We start from the raw sequence: 27,486 nt of genomic DNA, 5'->3' as shown, positions 1-27,486 counted from the left end.
ACATTTTTTAACAAGTATATTATAAAAAATTATTTCTTGAAAACAGTTTTTGATAACAATTCTTATCTTTTTCTTAATAAAAATTAGTTAGTTATTTCTTAATAAATCAATCCACTTCAGCATTGTTAGATATTTATACTACCACAATTTGCTTTATAGCCTTCAATATTATTTAACAGTACGTACAGTGTTTGTATTATTACATAAATAGATGTAATAATAATTATATTTTTGTAGTTAAATTTATTATTTTTTTTTTTAGTTATACTGTTATAATAGTGGTTTATACAATCAAAAATCTCTCTGAATCCAGCAAACTATGGTAAGTAAAAACATAATCTTTTATATAGTGTAATAATAATATGCATTGTAATGTTCTTCTATGTAGCAACTCATTTTGTATAGTCTTCCTTTTTTATAATTTTTTTTTTATAATTTCTATTATGATGTTATTTCAATAACATTTCAACTTTCAATCAAGAAGTATAAAAGTTAATTTTTTTTTATTAAAAATATTTAAATGCTTATAGCTCCTGAACTGAATTTTCAAATTTACATTTTCTTATAAAATTTTGTAGTTAGGTTTCAAATTTGTCACACTTTAACATTTTTGAATTTTGTACTGAAGAGAGAAAGAAAGAGATTAAGATTCTTTTAACTCCCTCAATGAATCATGAAATCTTGCCGATGGTGAGGAGGCTTGAGTGCTCAGTGATACAGAATAGCTGGACCAAAGGTGCAACCACATTGAAGAGGTATCTGTTGAGAGCCAGACTAAGGAATGTTTCCTGAAAGAGGGTAGCAGCTCTTTCAGCAGTTGTTAAGAGTGTTGGTTAGGAGGACTTAAACAGCCATATCAACATCACTCAATCTTCTGAGTACTGCGCAGCTAAGAGCAATGGAAAACTACAGCTGTTTTTTTTTCAAGAAAATCTAGCTCTCTGCATTTCCATGTAACAAAGATTTTACCTTCCTTGGTAAAATATTCCAGAGATAAATTAGTCCCCCTCAAGGATCTCTGGATGGGGACTGCTAAGGAAGGGGATCACCAGAAATTAAAAAAATCCATTCTACGAATCGGAGCATGGAATGTTAGAAGTTTAAAAAAGTCTGTAGATTAGAAAACTTAAAAGGGAAATGGATAGGTTAAATATAGATGTAGTAGGAATTAGTGAGGTTCAGTGGGAAGAGGAAAACGACTTTTGGTCAGGTGATTTTAGAATAATTATCTCAGCTTCAAATAAAGAGCAGGTAGGAGTAGATTTCATAATGAACAAGAAGATAGGGAAGAGAGTAGAGTATTTCAAAATGCATGGAGATAGAATCATTGTAATAAGGATAATACAAAAACCTAAGTCAACAACGATTGTTAACATCTACATGCCTACAAGTGCCCATGATGATGATGATGATGATGAGGTACAGTGTGAATATGAAGAAATTGACGAAGCAATTAAACACATAAAAGGGATGAAAATTTAATAGTAGTTGGAGATTGGAATGCAAGCAATGGAAAAGGCAAGGAAGGAAATGTAGTGGGTGAAAATGGGCTGGGCAAAAGGAATGAAATAGGGGACCAACTCGTTGATTTTGCACGAAGTATAATTTAGTAATTGCCAACACCCAGTTTAAAAATCATAATAGAAGAATATACCCATAAAAGAAGCCAAGTGATACTGCAAGGTATCAGATAGATTGATTATATTATGGTTAAACAAAGATTTAGAAATCAACTTGTCGACTGCAAAGCTTATCCTGGACCAGACATTGATAGCGACCATAATTTATTGATAATGAAATGTAGATTGGGGTTTAAAAACCTGAAGAAAAGGTGTCAGATGAATCGGTGGAATTTAGAGAAGCTTGAGGAAGAGGAGGTAAAGAAGATTTTTGAGGAGGACATCACAAGAGGTCTGAGTACAAAAGGTAAGGTAGAAAATATAGAAGAAGAATGGGAGAATTTTAAAAACAAAATGTTTAAATAAGCAGACGTGAACTTAGGCGGAACAAAGAGAACTGGTAGAAAATCTTGGATATCAAAGGATATATTGGGGCTGATGGATGGACATAGAATGTATAAGAATGATAGTGATGAAGAAGGAAAAAGGAACTATCAACAGTTAAGAAATACTATAAACAGGAAGTGCAAATTAGTGAATGAAGAGTGGATTAAAGAAAAGTGTTCAGAACTGGAAAGAGAAATGGTCATTGCTAAAATAGACAGATCACATAGGAAAGTTAAGGAGAATTTTGTGGTACATAAATTAAAATCTAATAATGTGTTAAACAAAGATGAAACACCGATTTATAATACGAAAGAAAAGTTTGATAGGTAGGTGGAATATATTGAAGAGTTATACAGAGGAAATGAATTAGAAACTGGTGTTATAGAGAAAGAAGAGGAGGTCAAAGAGGATGAAAAGGGAGATACAATATTGAGAACTGAATTTAAGAGAACATTAAAAGATTTGAATGGCAAAAAGGCTCCTGCGATAGATAGGATACCTGCAGAATTACTACGCAGTGCAGGTGAGGAAGCGATAGATAAATTATATGAACTGGTGATTTTATTTACGAAAAAGGGGAAGTTCTGTCAGACTTCAAAAAGAGTGTTATTGTCATGATTCCAAAGAAAGCAGGAGCAGATAAATGTGAAGAATACAAAACAATTAGCTCAACTACTCATGCATCAAAACTCTTAACCAGATTCTGTACAGCAGAATTGAGAGGAGAGTGGAAGAAATGTTAAGAGAAGACCAATTTGTTTCCAGGAAAATTATAGAGGTAAGGGAAGCAATTTTAGCACTCAGGTTAATAGTAGAAGGAAGATTAAAGCAAAACAAATCAACATACATGGCATTTATAGACTTCGAAAAGGCATTTGATAATGTACACTGGAGTAAAATGTTCTGCATTTTAAAATATTTAGAATTCAAGTATAGAGATAGAAGAACAATTGCTAACATTTACAGGAACCAAACTGCAAAAGTAATCTGACAAGAGAGTCTGACAAGGATATTCCCTATCCCCATTACTTTTTAATCTTTACATAGAACTAGTAGTTAATGATGTTAATGAACAATTTAGATCCAAAGTAATAGTGCAAGGTGAAAAGATAAAGGTGTTATGATTTGCTGATGATATAGTAATTCTTGCCGATAGTAAAAAAGATTTAGAAGAAACAGTGAGTGGCATGGATGAAGTCCTATCCAAGAACTACCCTATAAAAATAAACAAGAACAAAACGAAAATAATGAAACGTAGTAGAAATAATGTAGATGGACCACTGAATATAAAAATGGAAGAGAAAAGATTATGGAAGTAGAAGAATTTTGTTATTTAGGAAGAAGAATTACTAAAGATGGATGAAGCAGGAGCGATATAAAATGCTGAATAGCACAGGGGAAACGAGCTTTCAGTCAAAAATATAATTTGCTTACATCAAAAATTAATTTAAACATCAGGAAAACATTTTATAAGTATATGTTTGGAGTGTAGCTTTAAATGGAAGTGAAACTAGGATGATTGGAGTACCTGAGAAGAAAAGATTAGAAGCTTTTGAAATGTGATGCTATAGGTAAATGTTAAAAATCAGATGGGTAGATAAAGTGACAAATGAACAGATAGGTGTTGTGGCAAATTGATGAAGACAGAAGCATTTGGAAAAATTTAACTAAAAGAAAGACAGATTTATAGGCCTCATCTTAAGGCATCCTGGAATAGTCGCTTTAATATTGGAGGGACATGTAGATGGGAAAAATTGTGCAGTTAGGAAATGTTTGGAATGTTTAAAACGAATTATTAGGAATGTAGGATGTAAGGGGTATACCGAAAATAAAATGACTGACACTAGATAAGGAATCTTGGAGAGCTGCATCAAACCAGTCAAGTGACAGAAGACAAAAAAAAGATTTTTTTAAACCTTTCCACTTGATTAATACTTTCTATATTTGATTTTATACTTTATCTTTTAAAAATGCTATGGATTACAATTAACACTCTTATCCTAATTCATCAAATTTTCAATTCTAAATATCTCAGTTAATATTGAAGTAGTCAAATTTCTTTTATTAATTTTCCAAAGATTAATAAATAAATATTTAAAATTTTGAAATTTATATATCAAACTATAATGGTTTGGAGGAATGGGTAATAGCTGAAAATCTTTTGGATTATACCATATCTAGAAATTGTGCATCTCATTGTGTAAATCATCAAGATTTTTTAAGCAAATTTTTAGGAAATGCTAGTGATAGACCAAAGAAGCTTTCCATATGGATTTATTCTTTCTCCTTTTGTTTTAGTTTATGTACAAGTGATTTATCACACCAGCATCTACAAAATTTTCATGTTTAATAACTTATCTATAGCAAGACAACACATGAAACAACACATATGTTTGTATGCATCTATGCAAAAAAAGGAAGTAAGCAATACTTTAATGATATTAAAGAAAGTGTTTTAGGAAAATGGATTATGTCTTAAGTAAGAAAAAATTGAGGTATGAATCAGTAGCATCCATGTTAAATTGTTTACATAAAATAATGCGCATTATTTCTGGAACACTAACACTTCTTCATTTATAACCATTACTAATTGGTACCACATCTTACTGATGTCAAACAAATAACAGCAACCGCAAATTAATTGAGTAAATTTTATTGGTAATGCAGTTTAAAGAGATAAAAAACAGAATAGGATCAAGAATAGTAGTAGTGGTAGTAGGCTCTTTGGCCTGCTGTGACAAACAGTTATGTTACTGATGTACTGTATCATTGAGTTTCATTAACAATATCAGTTAACAATTAACTCTATAAAACCAGCTATGTAACTACAGTTGTGCTGTTGTGAAAGAGTACAGTATTAAATTAAAACAAAACAGATTTTTAATTAAAAATAACTTATAATAATGAATAATTGAATTAATTTTTTTTCAGGAACAAAATGTAGTAATTAAATCTGTGTTATTCACTTTCATTATGGTTTTAACCTGCTGCAATGCAGCCAACATATTCTGTGTATTTCCAACTGCGTCATATAGTCATCAACAACCAATGCTTGCTTTAAGTCACGCTTTAGCTGCTAAAGGACATAATCTTACTGTAATAACTACAAATCCTAATAAGGTCAGTAATAAATTAAAAAAGTACAAAATCTGTTCAAAAAGTATCATACAATCTTTTTTTTCCTTTCTCTCTCTTTTTCTGTTCATGAATTGTGTTTCTATTGGTGATTAACTATCACTACCACCAGTAATTTATTGTTGAAGGAATTGTATATTTAGCTTTAAAATGATTTTTAAAGCTAATTTTCTTCATGAAAGAGCAATTTCCATGTAATTTGAAAGGAAGTAAATTATTATTTCTTAATATTTTTAAAACTTGTGTTTTTATTTAAGGTACCGATGAAAAATTACAGAGAGATCGACATGAATTTTTTATACCATTTGTTTCAAGAAGATTTAGAAAAATTTGAAAAGGAAATCGGATTCACAACCCAGAAAAGACAAGGAATTTTTAACTTACTAAATGGTTTACCAACCGTATTTGAGTATATAGCTTATCACATCTTTAATTCTTCGCAAATACAACATTTGATCAGGTATTTGAAATTTCTTTTGTATTTGTTAACAGTCATCTTTTCTATTACATCAACAACAGAAAGTACACTTCTCAATACTTCAAGAAGTTAATACACAGTAACTCTTTATCTATTTATTTATTCAGCATTCTTAAATGTCACTATATCTGCCCATTCTCTACGACTTCCTGGTGAACTTTTGAGTTCCTCATAAATCTTATTTTCTTTTCAATTATCAGTAATTTTTCCTCTTTAAAAGAAGGTTTATAGGAGATTCAATTCTTTTTATATACTGTATCTTCTTTATTTCTATTAAATGCTTCCTTTTATATCCTTGTTCTTAATTTATTTTTATTTTTGTAGTCTACTATTTAGTATCCTAATTATATGAGTTTTTTACTGCTTAAATCCTCCTTTCTTCTGTGTAAACATTTTTTTGGCATATTGTCTCCTGTGCTTATTACTTTCCTTTTTTTATGTTAATTTTCTTATTTTATTTTGTCATAATGCCCGCGCTGAAAATATATATTTTTAAATATTCTGTGATTCAACACACAAAATTACTGTCATCCGCAAACATTGGTTTTTCTTCCTTCAAAACTAATCCCTTCTACATACATACTAAACAAGTTAGGGGCAGTATTTTGTCTTTTTACTGTTTCAGAAATGTTTTTTTTTTCAGAAAAATTCACAATATATTTGTATTAATAGGTTGATGCAGTATTAATCTCTTTTTTATTGTGTGGCAATATTTTTATAGCTTCAACATTTTTACATTTTGTATTATCTGTTTCATATACTCTGGTCATTACCTTCCTTTAATATTTTTATCCTTCATAATTCCATCAAAAACCAAATTCACCAACCCTGGATGTCTTAATATGTCATTTACCTTTTACAAAATTCATTCCTCTTTAATCCCTACTGTATTTGTACAACATGCGTTGTCATTTTATGACCAAAATGAAATTCATCCAATTATCCCTATATTATTATTTAATTCCTCATTATCCTTCTATCTGTCACATTTTATTACCTTTGTTTTTACTCTCATTTGTTTTCAAGCTGACTATCTTCTCCTGGCATAAATTTATGCCATCCAATTTTTCTTCAGCTCAGTTTTTGTTGGGCAACTAGCAATTCTATTCTTACATAAATTGTTTACCTTTAATGTCCTTTATGATTCCCATGATCATGATATCTGCTACTTAGAATATCAGATTTGTGTAACAATAAGTAGAAAATTAATTCTTTGCTTGAGTTAATTTTGTTGATATTTGTATTAACTTATATTATCAAATGCCTCCTCTGCATTATTAAATCTTTAAGTAATGTGACTTTGTAGAAAAAAAATTGTTATACATTTTTGCTTTGTTATTTAAATGATTAATCTTAGCAATTTATCTGAATAAATTAATAATAATGTGTATTACTTATTTTATTAACAGGGAAGTTAATGGAACAAATTATGATTTAATGATTGTTGAACCATTTATTTTGACTAGTTTGTTAGGATTTTCTGATATGATTGGAAATCCACCAATTGTTGGCATCATAACATTTCCTTCATCGTCAACTATTGATATTGAATACGGTAATCCTGTGATACCTTCATACATCCCTGAAACAATGGGGTTATACTCTGATCATATGTCACTGTGGGAACGTTTCATGAACTTATGGATTTCATTATATCAAAATTTATATATAACAAATATGTATATGCGACCATCACAAGAAAAAATAATGAGACAGTATTTTGGAAATGTTAATCGTAATTTATGGGATCTAGAATCAAATAAAAGTTTATTGATCGTTAGTTGCGACTTATCTACAAGTTATCCTAAACCACTGCATCCTAATACAGTTTATGTTGGACCGATGCACATAAAAACGCCACCACCATCTTTACCAAAGGTTTGTATTAATATTTACATAATAATTGTTATTATATAACTACAAACTCCTTCTACAAAAAATATAGAAAGATTATATATAAAAATATATATATATATGAAATTTAATAAAAAAATAATCCATCATTAAAGTGTGGCTTATTTTGAATTTACACAAAATAATCGGAAATAGAGAAATATTACCACAGAAAAAAACATTCTTCATAACTCTAATATCTCTTAATTTTAAAGTGATATCTTTAAAGGTAATTAGAGTATCTGCAAGTATGTTTATTTTTATTTATGCATGTCTGTGTGTGTATGTATATATATATATATATATATAAAAGACAAAAGTATAACTTAGCTTTCCACCAAAAGTTCAGAATCCAACAATGTTTCTTATCTTATTGCTTTTTCAATTTTTATATTAAAAGTGCTTTTGAGGATTTCCCTCATCGTCAGTTAAAAAAAATGTTTTTTTTTTTTTAAATTACACATTAAAATTAAAACATAAAAAATTGTTGCATATTGTAAAATATGTAGTCAAATACTGAAAAAAAAATTTTAATTAATACTGCCTATGGCAAGCCACACATATAGTACTGTACTCAAAAGTATAGTATAGTCAAATACAATTAAAAAATAATTAATTTTACTAAGTTAATTAATATTATATATATATATGCATAAAACACTGAACCCAATGGGATGTAATGTAGTAACAGTGCAATTAAATATATATATGATGACAACTTCTGTGTTTATCTGAATGATTCTTTTATAACTTATTGAACTTTTCTATTTATTTTTAAGTATTTATAAATAAATTTTCAGGAAGATTTTAGGCATAAGTGTAACCATATAACTTCATTACAGTGTGAGTAGGGTAAGGCTTAAACTAAGAGCTTGTTGCAGGTTGAATAATTATTTGAATAGTTTAGATGTAGTGTAGATCCATAGTAGTGTAGTGTAGATCCATAGCAGTGTAGTGTAGGTCCATTAGGTGTAGTGCCCACAAATGAAATTTTTAAGATATACTGAATTTTGTACACATATATATAACACATATATGTGTATAACATTATATATATATGCACACACACACACACACATTCACATCCCATACAAAACTAAAGAAAAAGTATTAACTTATTGTTCAATTATCTGGATTTCATTTTCTGATTGTATAGAGGGATGCATGAATGGCAAAACATGATTAAATGAAAGCTAACCAAGTCAACTTGTTTTAATCAAACTTAGCAACTAATGTGACAAATCACAGCTGTATGTTATATTCTAGTTAAATTTACTTACTAGTGACCTCCTCTTTTAAAAAAGGGGTTTTGGCATTTACAAATTCAAGAAGTAGTTTACCAAAGAATAAAAAATATAGAAAAATATAGATAATACATTTATAGATACCAATATGCACTTCAATAAAAGTTCTATAGTGACAAGATTTAAAACCACTGATGTATAAAACATTTTTTTCAGAATTTTTCCAGAGATTTCCCTTCTGGGAAATGGATAAGAACTGGTATAGAAAAAATCAGATACTTTATTATTACAATACAATTTATTATTCTTAAATAATTTATAATGTACAAAATAATAATTAAAATGAATTATAAAATTAATTTAATAGCAGTTAAATTTTAAATACCAAATACAGTTCTGATTTAATAAAAACTTTGTAATAACTAATAGAAACTAATATTGAATTAACAATAAGATGGCAATAGAAAAATCTGCAATTCATTTTATGAAAGAATTATTCACTTTTACTGTTTACATTATATTAAATGTACTGTTTACACTATTACCTTATATTTAATGAATGAAGATAGTCATTTTCACTCATGTTCACAAATAACTCACTGAACAGCATCTTGTTTTCAACCACTATCCAAAATGGAATACTCATGATGCATTCTTCACTCATTTTTTACCAAACACTTACTCCCACACACTGTGATCGCTTTCATTGCACAACTGAACTAAAAAACTTGAAAACTGTCACTCCATTGGTCCCCAGAAATATTTATACCTCCTGGCCCGCAGAATCAGTACTAGACCCTTCCTTTTGATTGTTCAAGTGTTATAATTTTCATTGTTCTCACCGTCTACACTTTTTTATAAAGTGTAGTTTTCTAGAAAAAATCCCTTTGTTATTTCTGCTAGACTATTCTTTCTTCATTTTCTCTCTCTTTCTTCTTTCTGGAAGTTTTTCTACCAATTTCAATACAATGATACTAATTTATAAAACACATTTTTTGTATGTGTAAAGAGAAGGATTTAAAAGTGTGTAGTTACAGCCATTTGGTATTTTAAAGGATTCTGACAAAAATAGGTACAACTATTTACTATAATTTGATACTTTATTAATTTTTAGATATCTATCACCTGATGAAGTGAAGTTGAAAGAGCTTAAGAGTTATTTGTGGAGCAGTTATAGAATTTCCTAATTTTCTCTCCAAAATGCCTGACTTTCCATCTGGTTCATGTTTTTTGATTGCTTTAAAATGTCCAGCTCCGAAATAAAATGCAGGTTAAAATTACAATTGCGTAGGTTGTGTAATCAGTTCCTAGAAGCTTTAAGATTCAAATAGGTCCTGACTACTGACATATATTATAAGCTTTTAAATAGCAATCATATAATTATTAAATTAGTTAAGAATAATTACTGGTATTACCACCATGTTATTCAACATCTAGGTTTCAGCCTCGAGGCAATCCAATTCACCATGTCTACATCCATCCTCCTCTGTTTCCATTTAAACCTTTTGATCCTTGATAGCTCCCAAATTATTATAGATCATCTATAATTTTTACTCATTTCTGACCTCACATTTTTTCACCTTCTACCGATCCCTCTAGCATTGTTTTAATCCATTTGGGTTGTAGGTCTTGTACTGACTTGTACTTATTTATCTTCTTTTCTCATTAACTTTCCTCTTCATTTTTTCTTTTCTCTCCATTTAGCCTTCTGTGATTTCCTGCATGCCGCCATTTCAAATGATCCCAGCTCTTCTTCTCTTTTTCTTAGTGTCTGTGTTTTACATGCATACAAAAATATCTCCAAATGTAACATTTCTTTCAAGAATAACTCTTTCATTGTGTTAAATATTTCTTTAGCATTGTTATTGCTTGTTTTCATTTTATTCTCGCTTTCTCAATCTTTTGTTAACATGGTACGTAGTATGTGTAAAAAGGGTGAACCCACTTTACACAAGGAATGCCTGGTTTGGCATCAAGTTACTATACGTACAATCTGAGATTATATCTAAGTCCTTTTGGTATTACATATTTCCAGTGAGATTAAGAATATACAAATTCCCTTTGAAATTTGGATTACATTCAAATAATGTAATTCTATGAACTTTTCATTTTCTTTCTTATTCAATTTCTTTTATAAATATGAGTGTTTAAATTTCCTCTAGAAACTCAACTTACAGTCAATTGTTGCTTCATAAATAAATGATGAAGCCAAGGTAAATAATTTTAGATTTTTTAATATATTTTACAAGTTTGCTAAATTGTTGCCCCTATTTACAGTAGTGTGAAAATTAATCTGAACACAGATATTATTTAATAAAAAATACCTTTACTTAGAAAAAAATATGTACCTGGTCAATTTGAGAATATCTAGTAATTAATATGATCTCCTTTATTCTTAATCATGTAACATACATGATTTGGCATCAATTAAAAAATTGTAACATACATAATTTGATTTTTTCATCATTAAACCATACTGATATTATTGCTTTAATGAGGTCAGTTTTGTGGTCCAATTCATTTATGATAGTTGTTTTTCGACTATTGTCCAAAGATTTTCAATTGGGTTTAAGTCTGGGCAGTTGCCTGGCTTCAAGAGCACTTTATTGTTTCATTCTTCAAAGAATTTTACCACTTTTTTGGCAGTATGGCATGACATAAAATCTTGCTGGAACACTTTGCTGCCTAGTGTGAATCTTTTTAAAGTTGAGACATAACCTTTCCTTCAGAAATTTTAATATGTCCATCACTTTTCTAGATACCATATACTGGAAATAATGAAAATGATCTTCAAGTAAGAAATAACCCCAAAACATTATTTTCTGGGGATGTTTAACTGATTGTTGGATATGAGCTAATGATGTATTCTCATCTAATACTTTACTAACATACGCAACTCTTTGCTTCTGAATATAAAAATGTAATTTCATAACATTTTTCCAGATTTCTTTGGTCCAGTTAGCATGTAATTTGGCCCACAAGAGCCTTATTTTGTACATTGCTGGTCTTAAAAGCTGCGTATTAGCTGGGCAAGAAGCTTTCTGTCAAGATGCAAGAAGTTAGCATCTAACAGTTGTCATGCATAAATCTGTTCCACTGGCTGCTAATTTTCAGTTTAAGTTCACAGTAAATAATTTTGGATCATTTACTTTTTCTCACTCACTAATAACTGATCCTTCGTAGGTGTAGTTTTTCTTTTACAGCTACAGTTGCCTTTCCTTTGAGGTGAAAAGGAACCATTTTCTTTAAATTGTTTTAAAATAACATTCACTGTCTCTAATCCAACATAACATTCAGAAGCTATTTGTTGTTGTGTCATACTGGAATACTCAGAAAGAGATAAAGTTTTCAAACAATTTTGAAGTTATGTCCATTATTACATATTAAAGACACACAGGAATACGAAAATACATTATTTTGTAATAAAAATGGAATAAACTTTCAACAAATACTATTTATAACATGAAAATTGATAAATAACCAAAGTACAATAACCTCACATTACACTGTCAACTTAAAAAATGGTGTGGTTAAGAGTGTAGCCACACAATAGAAATGAACAGAAATTTCCTTATTTACAGTAATTTCTATAATTACTGATAACAGCTTATTATATTTATTAGAAATAAAGATGAGCCTAGCACTGGGATTTTACAGTATTCCAATATGTAGTTTTCAAATTGGGGATCGATATTTTTTAGTAAGCAAAGTTTTAAACACATGGACATTACATAGCAAATATATTCCATTTGCCATCTGTGTAAAAGTAATCGCTTAGCATGAGCAGGGAAGCTATGCCATTAATGCAAAAGGGTTAAAATAACTGTAGTTAATAAGAAGTTTTAAACACACGTAAGTTAACTATAATGATCTGCTATAAGATAAATCATTTTTAATTCTGAATGAAATTTGAATACAAGATTACTCTTATTCTGTTATCTTTTAAGTTTTCCTGTTAAGACATTTAAATTTTTTAATATTTCCACTAATTAAAACGGTTAAGCTAATGTTATATAACGTGATTAAATACTTGTACAATTTTTTTAAAACATAAAATATAAATTTTTTTCTAGGATCTTCAGGAATTGATGGACAATGCTGAAGATGGTATTATATATTTTAGTCTTGGTAGCAACATGAAGGGTAAATCAGTGCCTGAAGAGAAACGTGAAGCATTCATTAAAGCGTTTAAACAATTTCCAAAAACAACAGTGTTATGGAAGTGGGAAGCAGAGACAGATTTACCTGGAAGACCTGACAATGTTATAACAAGAAAATGGCTACCACAACAATCTATTTTAGGTAGAATGATGTGTGTCAATATGCAATAGTAGGAAAATGCATGTTTTATGTAATAAGTTACTTTAACTCTTATTATAATGCTTTCAATGGAAGCAATTTTCTTTGTGATTATATTGTTTCTCACAGCTATTGTTTCACACTATGGTATTGAGTGATATTACTGACAGTTTTCTTAAATGAGGATGAAATGTGTTTAAAAATTTCTCAAAAAGTATGTTAGCTCTGAGTTTTTCCATTCATTCAGTATACTGTTGTATATTTGTATATTTCATTACGTTAGAGTGTGTTAAGATGATGTGGTCTTTTAGTATATGTGTAGAATATCAATGTTGTTGTCGAGTTTATGAATTGAATCTTTGTTAATCATTGAAATATACTGTTGTTCAACATTAACTTTATGCTGTTATAAAAATTAGATGCTTTATAAATATCCACTATACCTTTAAACACATCCTGTTTGGTTAATATAAAACACTGTGCAATCAAAGCAGTTCATTTGATATACATTTGTATTTCAGGGGTATTGTGTTTGATGATGCATTTTATACGTAATTATTTGTTTTATTTTTTTTACACTGAAGGCTATTTTATGTCCAGATTTTATTTTATTTTTTTTATGATCTACTTTCTCTGAGTCTTTATGTGTATTAGTGTGTCACTTTTATTTATCTTTATTTTTTATGTTACTTTTAATTTGTATTTACTTTGTGTAGGTGTGAATTGATGAGAGTATATACACTATAAAATATATAGTATTCACAAATGGAAATCATTTGTGAATACTATATATTTTATAACATTTTGTTCTTTTGTTTAATATTCAGGTGACTTTGGTGTGTTAGTAGATAGTTAATATGAAGGCAAAAACATATGCATATATATATATGTCACTGCTATTTTTATTGAAATGATCCATATAAATTACAAAAATTTTCCAGTCACCAAATAAATAGACTATAACTCCTATGATGTGAAATAATTAATTTCTACAATAACAGAATAATGCAGTAATTTCCTATTGCATTATGTATATAAGGAGTCTCCAACAGCACAGATGACACTGATTTAGCAAGATTTAGTTCAACCAGTTTTTGTAGTTTTAGCCTATAATTGAATTATAGTTCTGTTTAATATGTAAATTAAAACCAGAATTTCAAATTGCAATTACTTAAGAGTAAATAAATTATTATTTGCTTTTTATAGGTTATATCAGGAATATAAATGTGTTATTTTACAGATACGAGTAGCAAAAGAAACTTTTGTAGCATTTGCAGAAATGATCAAGGAAAACTATGAATAAACCTTTCCCAGGTTTCATGTATTAACATAAAATTTATGAGTAAAAACAAAAGCAGTTACAGTCTAAATACTTATGTATTATGTTTAAGTTCACTGCACATGAGTAACATGAGAAGATTCAGTATACATGATAAGTTATCAACAAAGTAATATTGTTTCTATAAAAGGAAATTTTATTTCCTTTCTTAAAACTAACACTAACACTACAGACTGGCTGTTTGATTACTGTGGCTTTTTTTATGATAAATATGAGTTATTGTAGTACTTGAAAAATGTCAAGCCTAACCCAGATTCAAATCCAGTAGCTTCCAGATGAAAGGCTAAGACATTACCATTACAGAGGTAGGTGAATTGGGATTCCTCCACAGCACCACATTTTTCAACAAAGACATTCTAGACCTACATCAATAAAAAAATTTATTAAAAATTAAGTAGATTAAAAAGATTGGTATGATAATTTAAATAACTTTCATTTGGAAACAATGTGTCCAGTTAAATACACACGATGGCACAGTACACAAAAAACAAGTTGTCTGGTAAAACATAAGCTCTTTCTACATCACTTCATTATTAAACTAATAGTTAGGACATAATCAATTAGAATTTATGATTAACTATTAGTTAACTAAATAACATACTGGAAAAATATTTTAAATACAGACGTTTCAAACATACATCATAAGACTCTCAGTTGTTTTTGCAACCATCTTGAATGACTGTTATCAGCCTGGCATCTGCTACTACTATTGCTTTGGCTTTTAGGAGTTAGGTAGACATACAATTAGAATACGATTGAAGTGGGTGTTTTATGTAAATTATGTTTATTCATAAAGTACTTTAAGGTTATTTTTGTATTTATAAAATTATGTTTGAGTATGATACGTGATATTCTATACATATACAAAAAAGGAAATGCAATTTAACAGGCTTGAACACAATATTGTACTTTTTTAAAAACAAAATTGATAAAATGTAACTCATTTGACCAGCTATCATTTAAAACGTATTTAAAAATGTTACTAATTTTTAAATTACTACTGTTACAGCCCATCCAAAGATGAATGTTTTTATAAGTCAGGTTGGTCTTCAGAGTTTTCAAGAAGCAGTTTATTATGGTGTACCAATGCTTGGTATACCGATGTTTGGTGACCAAGATTTCAATGCTAAAACTTTACTAAATGCTGCTGCTGGATTAAAGGTTGAATTTCAGGATATAAATTATGAACTTGTGTACGAAAACCTAAAGCAACTTCTCACAAATACAAGGTCAGTATTCTCTTAGTTTGATAACAATACAGTAAATATTAAACAGTTTTAGACCTAAGTCAAGGTATCTTCTGAAATCAGGATTGTATCTAATTCAGAGAAGGAGGGCAGTCAGAGAAAAACTATACTTGTATGTAGGTATTGGATGGAATTAATTAGTATGGCTGCACCCAGTTTTCCCCTAAGCCCAACAATTGAGCTTTTATAGGCACCAGACAGGAAACAATGTCCTTGCATTGATCAATTGGAAAAGCTGACCTCCCCTCCCCACAAAAGCAGATAAATTGAAGAATAGTGCTCAGAATTTGGTCCCTACAATCCTAGTCAGCATTTCATCAAACACCAACAGTAAGAAAAGAATTCAGAAAAGAAGAATGAATATAAAAAAGAAATTCAAGAATTGAAGATAAATGTAAAAAAAGTTCCAAAAAATTGTTAAAACTGACTGATGAGATTGTTTGTTTGGCAAAAACCAAAAATAAGTTAGAAGAATTTTTAATGCAGGTTTTACTGCTAGAAAAGAAATTCAGCTTGAAAATAAACTTAGACAAAGGTTATGAACTGTGGCAGAAAGAGAAATAATGGAAAATTAAATAATAAGATCAAACAGCATTACACATACGTGTAAGAAGAGTAGCATTTGTGTATCTACATTTATCTTTGTCTATATAACCATTAAAAACGACTTTCTTAAGTAACTTTTTCTTATTTATTTATTCATTTATCCTTACCCAGTAGGGGAGACACCCACTACTGTACCTAGCCCTTTTTTTGGGGTGGGAGGCAAAAAACGTTTTTAGGTTATCATCACCCAGAAAAGAAAATGTAGCATCTAACAAAAAAAGAAAACTAAAACAAAATAAAAACTTAAACTAAAATATTAAAAAATAAAATAAAAAACTTAAACTAAAATATTACAATTAAACTAGAAACATACAACTACTATCACAGATAAAGTGTTACAAATAACCAATATTTAAAAAAAGAAAACAAAAAAAATATATATATACATATCACGTCTTCTTTTGCTGCCCCCGATTTGAGGATGCGAGGAGGGAAATATTTGACACTATAGATAGAAGAAAAAGGTTCCTTCCAGAGGAACTGCAGTAGATAATATTGGAAAGCACGGAAAACTGTACGACTGTAGCAAGGTTTGCTAGGACTCCCATGCAGGAGCTGTATGTTTGGGAGGAGTCTTCCAGGACTGGAAAAGGGGTAGTTGGAGGGTGCGGGGTGGACAGGCACGCGGCTGAGAGCCTTGGGGGTTGCCTGGATGCGATGAGATCGCGGGTGGCACTCCACTCCTGCTGGGATGGTGACCTGTGAGGTAAGTATACTGTAGTGTTCGATTCCCTGTGTGAAGTGTTATTGTTTATGTGATTGGTTGTGGCTGATATGGTGTGTGGAGTGTGCGGCGTGAGGTATGTATTCTAAGTGATGTTTGGATGTTGTGGAGTGTGTGGTGAGATTCTAGTTTGATGTTTAGTATCTTGTGAGATCGGTGTCTGTTGACTGTAGTGCCTGAACGTGTGTAAGGGTGTATTCCCTTTCCTGAAGTAATGCACACCAGCTGTACCAGAAAGGGTGGGTAGCCAGTGGTGGAGGTTTAGGTAGTAGTGCGCAGGGACACATACGCATTTAATAACGTCTTGCAGAACCTGTTAGCGAGCGCTCGTAAATGGGATTCCACCTCTTAAAAAAAAAAGTTGAAACTTTGGAGACAGGACCTTAACAGCGATCCCACTAGTGTTAAGTTTCACTAGCTGCAACTACCGACTTTTTACTCATAAATAGTTGCTTTTTACTCCGAAATAGTTGCAGTAAATGAAACAACCTTATCAGATAACATGTCGACAAGCTTTTTCAGCTCATTGCAGGATCCGCACGACTTATTTCCTGCATTTATAGGGGCTTTACTTGATGTAGCGGCGGCGAAGTAAACATCTGGTTCAAACAAGTTACAAGAATTCTGTATCTTTTTATATTCTCTTCGTGCGACTGGGAAAGATAGTTTCTGCTCCGTACTGAAAGGCAGACCAGCGTACAAAGTTTGTTCAGGTTCAAAAGTACCTCGGGGTATTTCTTGATGAGAAACTGCAATTTAAGAAGCACTTTTAATACGTCGCGAGAGGGCCTACAATGCCTTCGGTATTCGTCGTGTGGTCAATCCTGATTAGAGTCTTAACTGAGGCGTATCAAACCTCATGAATAAAAAATAAAGCTGACATTGTAACTTGTATTTAATTGTATGACATTGTGTTAGTTGTAATATAAGTAACATTTTTTTGACATTGTGTATTTAATTGTGTGACATTGTATTAGATTTAATTTGAGTAACGTGTTTTTTACTAGTATTAAGTAGATGTGTATTATTGTTAAGATGTTGAAGTTCTCGCGCATGCGATCTGTAACGTAAGAAACTTTGTTGGAAGGAGAAGGTATTTTTTTCTCCGATCGGCTAGTAAGTGTGTGGAAAGGGCACTGGCACTCTTACTCTGGACTTGGAAGAAACAGGACATTAAGATCGGCGACCGGGTATGCTGTGAACGGCGGAAGACGAATAACGTAGTGAAGAGTCGAATGCGTATGAAGATGACTTTCTTTTTATGATGTAGCGAGCGTCCGGCCGGCATCAAAGGATGAATCCTAATATAAAAATTATTCATTTTAAGATACATTATGTAATAAAATTTCTTTGTTCAAACATTCAAATTTCTTAGCGTTTTATTTCAGTTCATTTAAAAAGTCCTTCAAAAAACCAAACAATTTCAGCATTTTAGTAATAATTTTATGAGACCATTTAAAATTTGCATTTTTCATTTTTTCTTGTGTCGTTCTTGGCACATCACCGGTGCAGGGCGAAGGGTGGTCGGCCGAGAATGGCGCATAACTTTAAGACCATGAGCAACCTGTATAAAGGCGTGTTCGTACACGCCTTTATACAGGATGCCGCTATTATGCTATACGCGGCGCCTGTTTGGGCAGATAGGCTAAAATATAAAAGTTATCGGGACATACTATTAAGGGTTCAACGCATAATATTGCTAACTGTAACGTATGGTTACCGCACTATTTCACGAAAGGTTGTATTGGTGATGGCAGGCGTGAAACCGATAGACTTGATTGCGTCTGAGAAGCAGATACGGTATGTTGCTAAGAAGTCCGGTGAGTTGACTTCAGATAAAGTTCCAGAACTTAAACAACATGCAATACCTTTTGGCAGACCAGATGGGATGAGACAGATGGTGGGCGTTATACGCATGATTTCTCTCCAAATGTTGTTGGTTTGCGGGACGCCTCTTGGTTGCACTTAATAAATATGTGACGCAATTTCTTTCTGGCCATGGTGCTTTGAGGGACAGACTGCAGAAATTCGGCCTGGTAGATTCTGGGATGTTTTCTCAATGTGGCCAATTGGACGACACCTACCATGTTCTTTATGAGTGTTCGAAGTACGAGTTACTGCGTACGGAGACCATCTGTCGGCTTGATCTTATTGGGTCGGCGCTGGATCTCTGTGTAAACTGGAGGGGCCGGGCAATAGTGGAAAGTTTTATAATGTACTTAGCAAAGTAAAGGATTGCTGAGGGGATCTAGAGCTGTGCTTGGATTTCTTTTATTCTAATTTTGTTGATGTTATGTTTTATAAATTATGTTGTTTTTTTTTTTTGTTGTTCTTGTCCTTTGTTTTGTTTTGTTTCAATATTACTGTGTTGTTATTGTTCCGTGTAATATTTTTATGTTTCGTGTTGAACTCACTTTTACATCCTACGGGTAGGTACTTTAATTCCTTTGCTTCGTTAGATATTTTCAATTTTTCTTAATACTTGGTGATATGTATTTTGTTTTGAGTTCAGTAAATAATAGTACACCCATGGGAATGTCACTCGTGGTATTCGCATCGGTGGCATCCTGGTATGTCAAAAGCCGAGGTTTCGAAGATGACCTCCGGTAAAGCTTTTAAGGGCTTGGAATGGAAGGGAGGCGGAGGGTGTTTTCCCCTACGGGGTCAGGATGCTCCGTACAGGTTTTGAGAATTGTCTCTCTTTATTAAATTTGGGCAATCTCGGGAGCAAGCTGTATGTAATTCACTACAATTCGCACATTTTTCACTTCCTTGGCAGTTATTTGTCATTTTTGCCTTCCTTAGCACATCGTGCACATAACTCAGTTTTCGGGCAAGATGTTGTAGTGTGGCCATATGCTTGGCATTTGAAACATCACCGTGGATTATGAATGAAAGGTCATACTAGGACTGACGGGAAAACTTATATTTTTTCTGGTGATACTGGAAGTTTGAAAGTCAATATAAGAGGAGGTGTCGGTTCTTCTATACCGCTCTGCCAATTCATTACCCGGTTAACATCAACAACTTCTTGGACGAAGCACATCAGCAATTTCCGTAATGTCCATATCCAAAACTCCCGGTAAAAAATTACTCTTCGGCTAATTACTAATCACCAAGATCGCCTCCCGTGAATTTGTACGGTAGCCTCCCGTCACCGTTAACAATATAAGGCGTTGGGCCCTTAAAAATATATCCCGATAGCTGTTAAATTTTAACCTATCTGTCCAAACAGGCCCTCATATAGCATTATTGCCTCGTATATTCCCTTAAGATCCTAAGACCCCAGTCAGGACTGACCACACGTCGAATTCCAAAGAAAGCACTACAGGCCTATCCGTGACGCATTGAAGGCGAATCTTAAATTCCGATCTCTCATCTAGAAACACCACGAGGTACTTTTGAACTTGAACATATTTTATACGCTGGCCTAACATCGATACACGAGCTCGCCTCTCACCGCCAAACGGACTTGGAAGAGCATTACCATAGATTGTTAAAAGCTCCACAAATGTCCAGAACATAATCCGCCGAACTGGAAGACACCGTATTCAATACCTTAAGCACAGAATCCTCCGTACCTTCCAGGACGAAACTCGTACTGATTTTCCATCAAAAGACCATGTGAAGTCAACCTATCGTAACTATAAACCCAAAGAGTGTACATAAAACACCTTTTCAGGGGATCTCCCCGGCGATTCTCCTCTTATATAAGAGCGAATGGTGGGACCGCAGCGCTGCTGTGGTGGGAAAGCTGCGTGGTCAGCTACTTGGTGGGAGTAACGTGTCCAGGCGCGTACGTATACTGTACTCCCTCTGACATCTAAGCTGCTAGTGTTGCGACCGCCAATATGAATCCTGGTATGTATGCCACGACAATACACACACACACACACGCACACTCTCACACACACAAATAATGTATTGTTTTTCTTTTAATTTTTGTTATTATTTATTTAGTTTAATTTTTGTTTTTAATTTGTGTTTCATATTGGATTAAATATTTTGTTAGTAGAATCTCAGTCAATAGGAACCCTGTCATACGCCGACTGGTTAATCTTTTAACTGCTACATCTGTGTTTTTTGGAAACAACAATTTAGTCGCAATGTGATACATCTTAAAATATGTATTCAAAATTTTAATTGTTTGCTGAGACATATTTGTGCGAACATATTCTAAATTTAACACTTTTTTGGGAAGGGCAAGAACTACCTGAACAGTTTCAATGACAACATTCTTATTTAGAAACAACTCTACAGCTGAGTTTGCAGATCATCTTAGTATAACTGTATGTTCACATTAATTTATTTGAAATTTATAGTTGGAGTTATGTTGATCTTCTACCAACATAAAAATTAAAAGATTATTCAAAATATTAAAAAAAACAAATAAATTAATTCAGAAAATTCAATTTAATTCAATTTACATCTCAATTAAAACTTTGAGAAAAGGGGCGTGCTATAATAATCGTTTTTAGGTGAACAACAATTGCCTTCACTGACTATTCATAAGATATACTTCTTTTCAACAGCTAACAGACAACATAAACCAGGTAAATGTTAATCAAAACCAAAGTGTATGTTAATAATTACTTAGACGCTTTGAATAGTAAAGCACACTGTAAGCAGGTTTACATATGTAAAGGATATACATATTTATTTTTATTAATGTTAACGAATTTAATAAAATATATTTAAGGCAGTCTAATTTTTTCTTATTTCAGTTATAAGAAAAATATGATGCGATTATCATTAATAACTAAAGATAAACCGATGTCAGCTGTGGATACTGCAGTCTGGTGGGTGGAATATGTACTAAGACATAAAGGTGCTCCACATCTGAAGCCGGCTGCGTTAGACTTAACTTGGTACCAGTACTACATGGTGGATATTTTTGTTATTTTAATGTTCGTCATTTTGACGACTTTATTGTCAGTTTATTATGTGGCAATTATTATGATTCGGAAGTTATTTCCGACAAAAATTAACAGTAAAAAAATTAAAAGAAATTAAAACGAATAGGTGGATCATACTATTTAGTTTTTGTTATTGTATATGTATAATTAACCAAATTGCATTTTGCAACAGAAGATATTAAAAGATTAAAATTATATTAAATTTGTTCATATCCTAATTCACCATTTCTATTCTCAATTAGTACTTTCTCAAAGATCTTGACTTTTCAAAAAGGTATATTTTGATATGAAAAAAACAAAAAAAAAACAGTTTTTAAAGCTGTGGTAACAGTATTTTAATATCTCAGTCGTTCTCAAAACTGTTTCTACAGTTATAAAAAATAACTTTTTTTATTAATTCACCACATTAAAAAAATAGTTCTAAAGGATAATATCTCTGTGAAAGTTTACAAGGGTAAAAAAAGAGAAAAAACAAGAAGCGATAAATCTTTAATTAATTTTAATACATAACTAAAGAAATATTTGTGTAGCTATGTTTGCAGATCATCTTACTGTACTACATGTTCACATTAATTTATTTATAATTTATATATATTTAGATGAAATGTTTTTTACCTCTCCTAAGATAAAACATAACAAATTATTTAAAATATAAAAAAACAAATAAATTCTGTAGTTATAAAAATTAACTACGTTTTTATTTATTTATACTTTAAGAAAGAAAATATTCAACACATAAATCTCTAAAGTTCATTTTCAAGCCTTTTCATTCATTTTGTAATTCGATTTTGGTAACTTTTCTTTAGAAGATATCATTATTTGGGAAGTATCTGAATAATTAAAAAAAATTGTAAAACAGTTTTACGTAAGTATTATGGCGTTGTTACTAATAAAACATCATAATTTTTGAAATAAAATGTTTTAATATTAAAATTGGATAAATTTACTGGTGCGCAACGTACTCGCATTGTTTCACGATTTTCAGTTCAACATATATTATATTAATTTTCGTAGAGTACGGCAGGAAGCCTCCTAGTAGGCATGCAATTTACTCTTGGCACTAAACCTTCCTCGAGACAGTTTGTTCTGTAAAACGTATAAAATCATCAGGACGCCCATGAGTCTCTGAAACTGTTGTGGAACAACGCAAATAAAGCTTTGCACGTATTCCGAAGAAATCATTTGGACGTACATCATGTGACACTGGCATTCCACAAACGACTGTTTGGTGTATATTACGTAAACAATTGCACTTAAAGCCTTACAATCTAATCGTAGTTCAACACATTACAGATGACGACAAGTTGCTCGGCTCCAACCGACCACTTTGTGCGGTCATGATGGACAGAACTGCAGACGACGATACATTTTTATTGATGAGTCAATATTTCACATCAGTGGAAGGTGAAAACCCATAACTGTCGAATATGGGATAGCAAAAACACAGACAGAACGGTCCGTTCTTCTTCCAGAAGGCAACCGTAAATGTTATCGTTTATCTGGATATGCTTCAAAATTTTCTACTTTTTCAATTAGACGATGACCAAGATGGATGTCATTACTATCAGCACGACGGAGCACCAACTCACTATCGCCTACATGCTCGAGATTTTTTTAATACTCTATTCCGAGATCGGTCTTTTGGTAGTGAAGATCCTTTCTTTTTCCTGTTTAGCCACTAGTAATTACCTTCAGATAATACTTCAGAGGAAGAATGAGGATGATAGTAGTGTAAAAATTCCGGTTCTGGGACAAGCATCATCAATGACGTCATCCCCATCCCTCTGACGCAATACCCCCCTCCGCCGTAATCAATGACGTCACTCCACCGCCACCCCCTCTGACGTCACGATCACGTGATCCAAAAAAAATTCGCGGGAAAAAATAAATTTCGCGGGGGGGAAAATGGCGGGAAAAACGCTCGCTTGCTGACATCATCATCATTGTTTTTGTTCGTGAAGTTATCTCTATCTCTCTCTCTCTTAATGATAAGGCTAACGGTTTTATGTAAAAGCCCGGAAAATCCTACCGTTTTTATTGCGTTCTTACTGTTTTCTCTCTACTACTACTACTACTACTACTAGTGTATACTGTGGTGTGTGTTGTGTTATTCTTCTGTTTTATTTTCCTGGTCGCCATTTTTATTTTATTTAAGGTAAGTTAAACTTTATTTTAATAACTTAATATTAAATAATATATTTTGACTTTATATATGTAATTGTAAAATTTTCAAAAATATAATTAACTTTAATATATAGTACTAACACATTTTAAAAATAATAGTGTGGTTTGTGTACAATTCCAGCAATAATAATAATAGTTATGGTTCTTAAATAAATTGAACTGTTTAATTCCAACAATAAATAATAATTTTAAAATTCCCCAAAAATTTATTAAATATTAATATGTTAGAGTAGCTATGCATTTTAAACGATATTGTGTTTGTTTAATTCTGAGGATAATTATATATGTAGTTGTACAATATATAATTGTTTGATTTTAAACAATATGCATCCGCAAAAGTAATAGTTATATACATTTGTAGAATTAATACGTTGATACAGTTATTGTTAAAGCGGTTTATTTATTAATAAACAAAATTAATAACGATTAATATCGATAGAGTGGTAAATGGATTCGTTTAAATATAAATATATATATATTATAGCCGTAATACTTTAATACTTATGAATTGTACAGTAATATTAAATAAAACTGTTTTTTATTCAATTTTATTCGATCGTTTAAGGTACAAAGTTCAGAAATTATATTATTATTATTATTATTATTATTATTATTATTTAAGATAAATGAAACGAAATTTAATTAACTTAACGTGAAGTATGAGGTGAGTAATTTTTCACCATATTCATGCGCGCGCATAGTTGTAGCCGTAGTATATAAACGGTTCTCTAATGTTAAATGTTATTTGTTCTAGGAAAGAATTACTGATCGCAGTCGCATAAAGAAACAATGAGTTTCACGGCTTCAACTCCATCTTTGTCTGACACTGACTCTGATTTAGAGTATCAAGACGCAGCTAAAATAGTCAATCATTGCAACATTTGTTATCTATTTTTAAAAAAAATTTCCGTTATCGATAATTGAGATAATAAAAAAAGGAAAATACTTCGGTAATAAAACAGAAGTTCTAAAACTAAATCTTCCAGTTGTTATTGAATATGAAGATTTACGTAACAGATTGTCAGAGTGGAATTTTTATCTTGTATGTTACTTGTAACTTCATATTTTTGTTGGAACAAAAATAAATAACTAGGATTTAATTGTTTGTTTTATTTATCCTTTATTTATTCCATTTAGCATATATAAACTATGGTCAGCATTCTAAAAAATAATTTGATTTTAGAACCATGAGCATGAAAGCAGGTATTGCGAAAGAGCTTCACAAGCAAGCTCGCAGAAATTTGTCGACAAGACCTGTCGAACTTAAGGGGTAGAAGATTTGTACCAAGCCGATTTAGTCGAAATGATTGATTACTCAAAAGTTAACAGCGGATATAAATATATTCTTCTTTTTTTTTGTCTTCAGTCATTTGACTGGTTTGATGCAGCTCTCCAAGATTCTCTATCTAGTGCTAGTCGTTTCATTTAAGTATACCCTCTACATCCTACATCCCCAACAATTTGTTTTACATACTCCAAACGTGGCCTGCCTACACAATTTTTCCCTTCTACCTGTCCTTCCAATATTAAGGCGACTATTCCAGGATGCCTTAGTATGTGGCCTATAAGTCTGTCTCTTCTTTTAACTATATTTTTCCAAATGCTTCTTTCTTCATCTATTTGCCGCAATACCTCTTCATTTGTCACTTTATCCACCCATCTGATTTTTAACATTCTCCTATAGCACCACATTTCAAAAGCTTCTAATCTTTTCTTCTCAGATACTCCGATTGTCCAAGTTTCACTTCCATATAAAGCGACACTCCAAACATACAATTTCAAAAATCTTTTCCTGACATTTAAATTAATTTTTGATGTAAACAAATTATATTTCTTACTGAAGGCTCGTTTAGCTTGTGCTATTCGGCATTTTATATCGCTCCTGCTTCGTCCATCTTTAGTAATTTTACTTCCCAAATAACAAAATTCTTCTACCTCCTTAATCTTTTCTCCTCCTATTTTCACATTCAGCGGTCCATCTTTGTTTTTTCTACTACATTTCATTACTTTTGTTTTGTTCTTGTTTATTTTCATGCGATAGTTCTTGCGTAGGACTTCATCTATGCCGTTCATTGTTTCTTCTAAATCCTTTTTACTCTCGGCTAGAATTACTATATCATCAGCAAATCGTAGCATCTTTATCTTTTCACCTTGTACTGTTACTCCGAATCTAAATTGTTCTTTAACATCATTAACTGCTAGTTCCATGTAAAGATTAAAAAGTAACGGAGATAGGGAACATCCTTGTCGGACTCCCTTTCTTATTACGGCTTCTTTCTTATGTTCTTCAATTGTTATTGTTGCTGTTTGGTTCCTGTACATGTTAGCAATTGTTCTTCTATCTCTGTATTTGAACCCTAATTTTTTTTAAATGCTGAACATTTTATTCCAGTCTACGTTATCGAAAGCCTTTTCTAGGTCTATAAACGCCAAGTATGTTGGTTTGTTTTTCTTTAATCTTCCTTCTACCCATTAATCTGAGGCCTAAAATTGCTTCCCTTGTCCCTATACTTTTCCTGAAACCAAATTGGTCTTCTCCTAACACTTCTTCCACTCTCCTCTCAATTCTTCTGTATAAAATTCTAGTTAAGATTTTTGATGCATGACTAGTTAAACTAATTGTTCTGTATTCTTCACATTTATCTGCCCCTGCTTTCTTTGGTATCATTACTATAACACTTTTTTTGAAGTCTGATGGAAATTCCCCATTTTCATAAATATTACACACCAGTTTGTATAATGTATCAATCGCTTCCTTACCTGCACTGCGCAGTAATTCTACAGGTATTCCGTCTATTCCAGGAGCCTTTCTGCCATTTAAATCTTTTAATGCTCTCTTAAATTCAGATCTCAGTATTGTTTCTCCCATTTCATCCTCCTCAACTTCCTCTTCTTCCTCTGTAACACCATTTTCTAATTCATTTCCTCCGTATAACTCTTCAATATATTCCACCTATCTATCGACTTTACCGTATTATATATTGGTGTACCATCTTTGTTTAACACATTATTAGATTTTAATTTATGTACCCCAAAATTTTCCTTAACTTTCCTGTATGCTCCGTCTATTTTACCAATGTTCATTTCTCTTTACACTTCTGAACACTTTTCTTTAATCCACTCTTCTTTCACCAGTTTGCACTTCCTGTTTATAGCATTTCTTAATTTCCGATAGTTCCTTTTACTTTCTTCATCACTAGCATTCTTATATTTTCTACGTTCATCCATCAGCTGCAATATATCGTCTGAAACCCCAGGTTTTCTACCGGTTCTCTTTATTCCGCCTATGTTTGCTTCTGCTGATTTAAGAATTTCCTTTTTAACATTCTCCCATTCTTCTTCTACATTTTCTACCTTATCTTTTTTACTCAGACCTCTTGCGATGTCCTCCTCAAAAATCTTCTTTACCTCCTCT

The 27,486-nt window shown here is 31.6% G+C and overlaps 1 protein-coding gene across 2 annotated transcripts; it reads left to right on the top strand.

Annotated features, from left to right (window-relative positions):
- Positions 1-124: 124 nt before the first annotated feature.
- On the top strand, positions 125-22,089 carry LOC142333809 (UDP-glycosyltransferase UGT5-like). 2 transcript variants are annotated; one of them, XM_075381345.1, is made up of 7 exons: positions 125-322; positions 4,938-5,126; positions 5,399-5,601; positions 7,029-7,497; positions 12,830-13,058; positions 15,404-15,623; positions 21,696-22,089. In XM_075381345.1, the coding sequence occupies exons 1-7, from the start codon at positions 320-322 to the stop codon at positions 21,982-21,984; spliced, it is 1,602 nt and encodes a 533-aa protein (XP_075237460.1). In that variant the 5' UTR covers positions 125-319; the 3' UTR covers positions 21,985-22,089. The 2 variants fall into 2 exon arrangements, with proteins under 2 accessions (XP_075237460.1, XP_075237461.1); XM_075381346.1 differs by lacking the exon at positions 4,938-5,126.
- Positions 22,090-27,486: the final 5,397 nt, after the last annotated feature.

Source organism: Lycorma delicatula, chromosome 13, assembly GCF_047948215.1.
Source record: "Lycorma delicatula isolate Av1 chromosome 13, ASM4794821v1, whole genome shotgun sequence".
NCBI classification, from domain to species: Eukaryota; Metazoa; Arthropoda; class Insecta; order Hemiptera; family Fulgoridae; genus Lycorma; species Lycorma delicatula.
The sequence above is the reverse complement of the archived record's forward strand: the minus strand, read 5'-3'. Positions and strand labels throughout refer to the sequence as shown.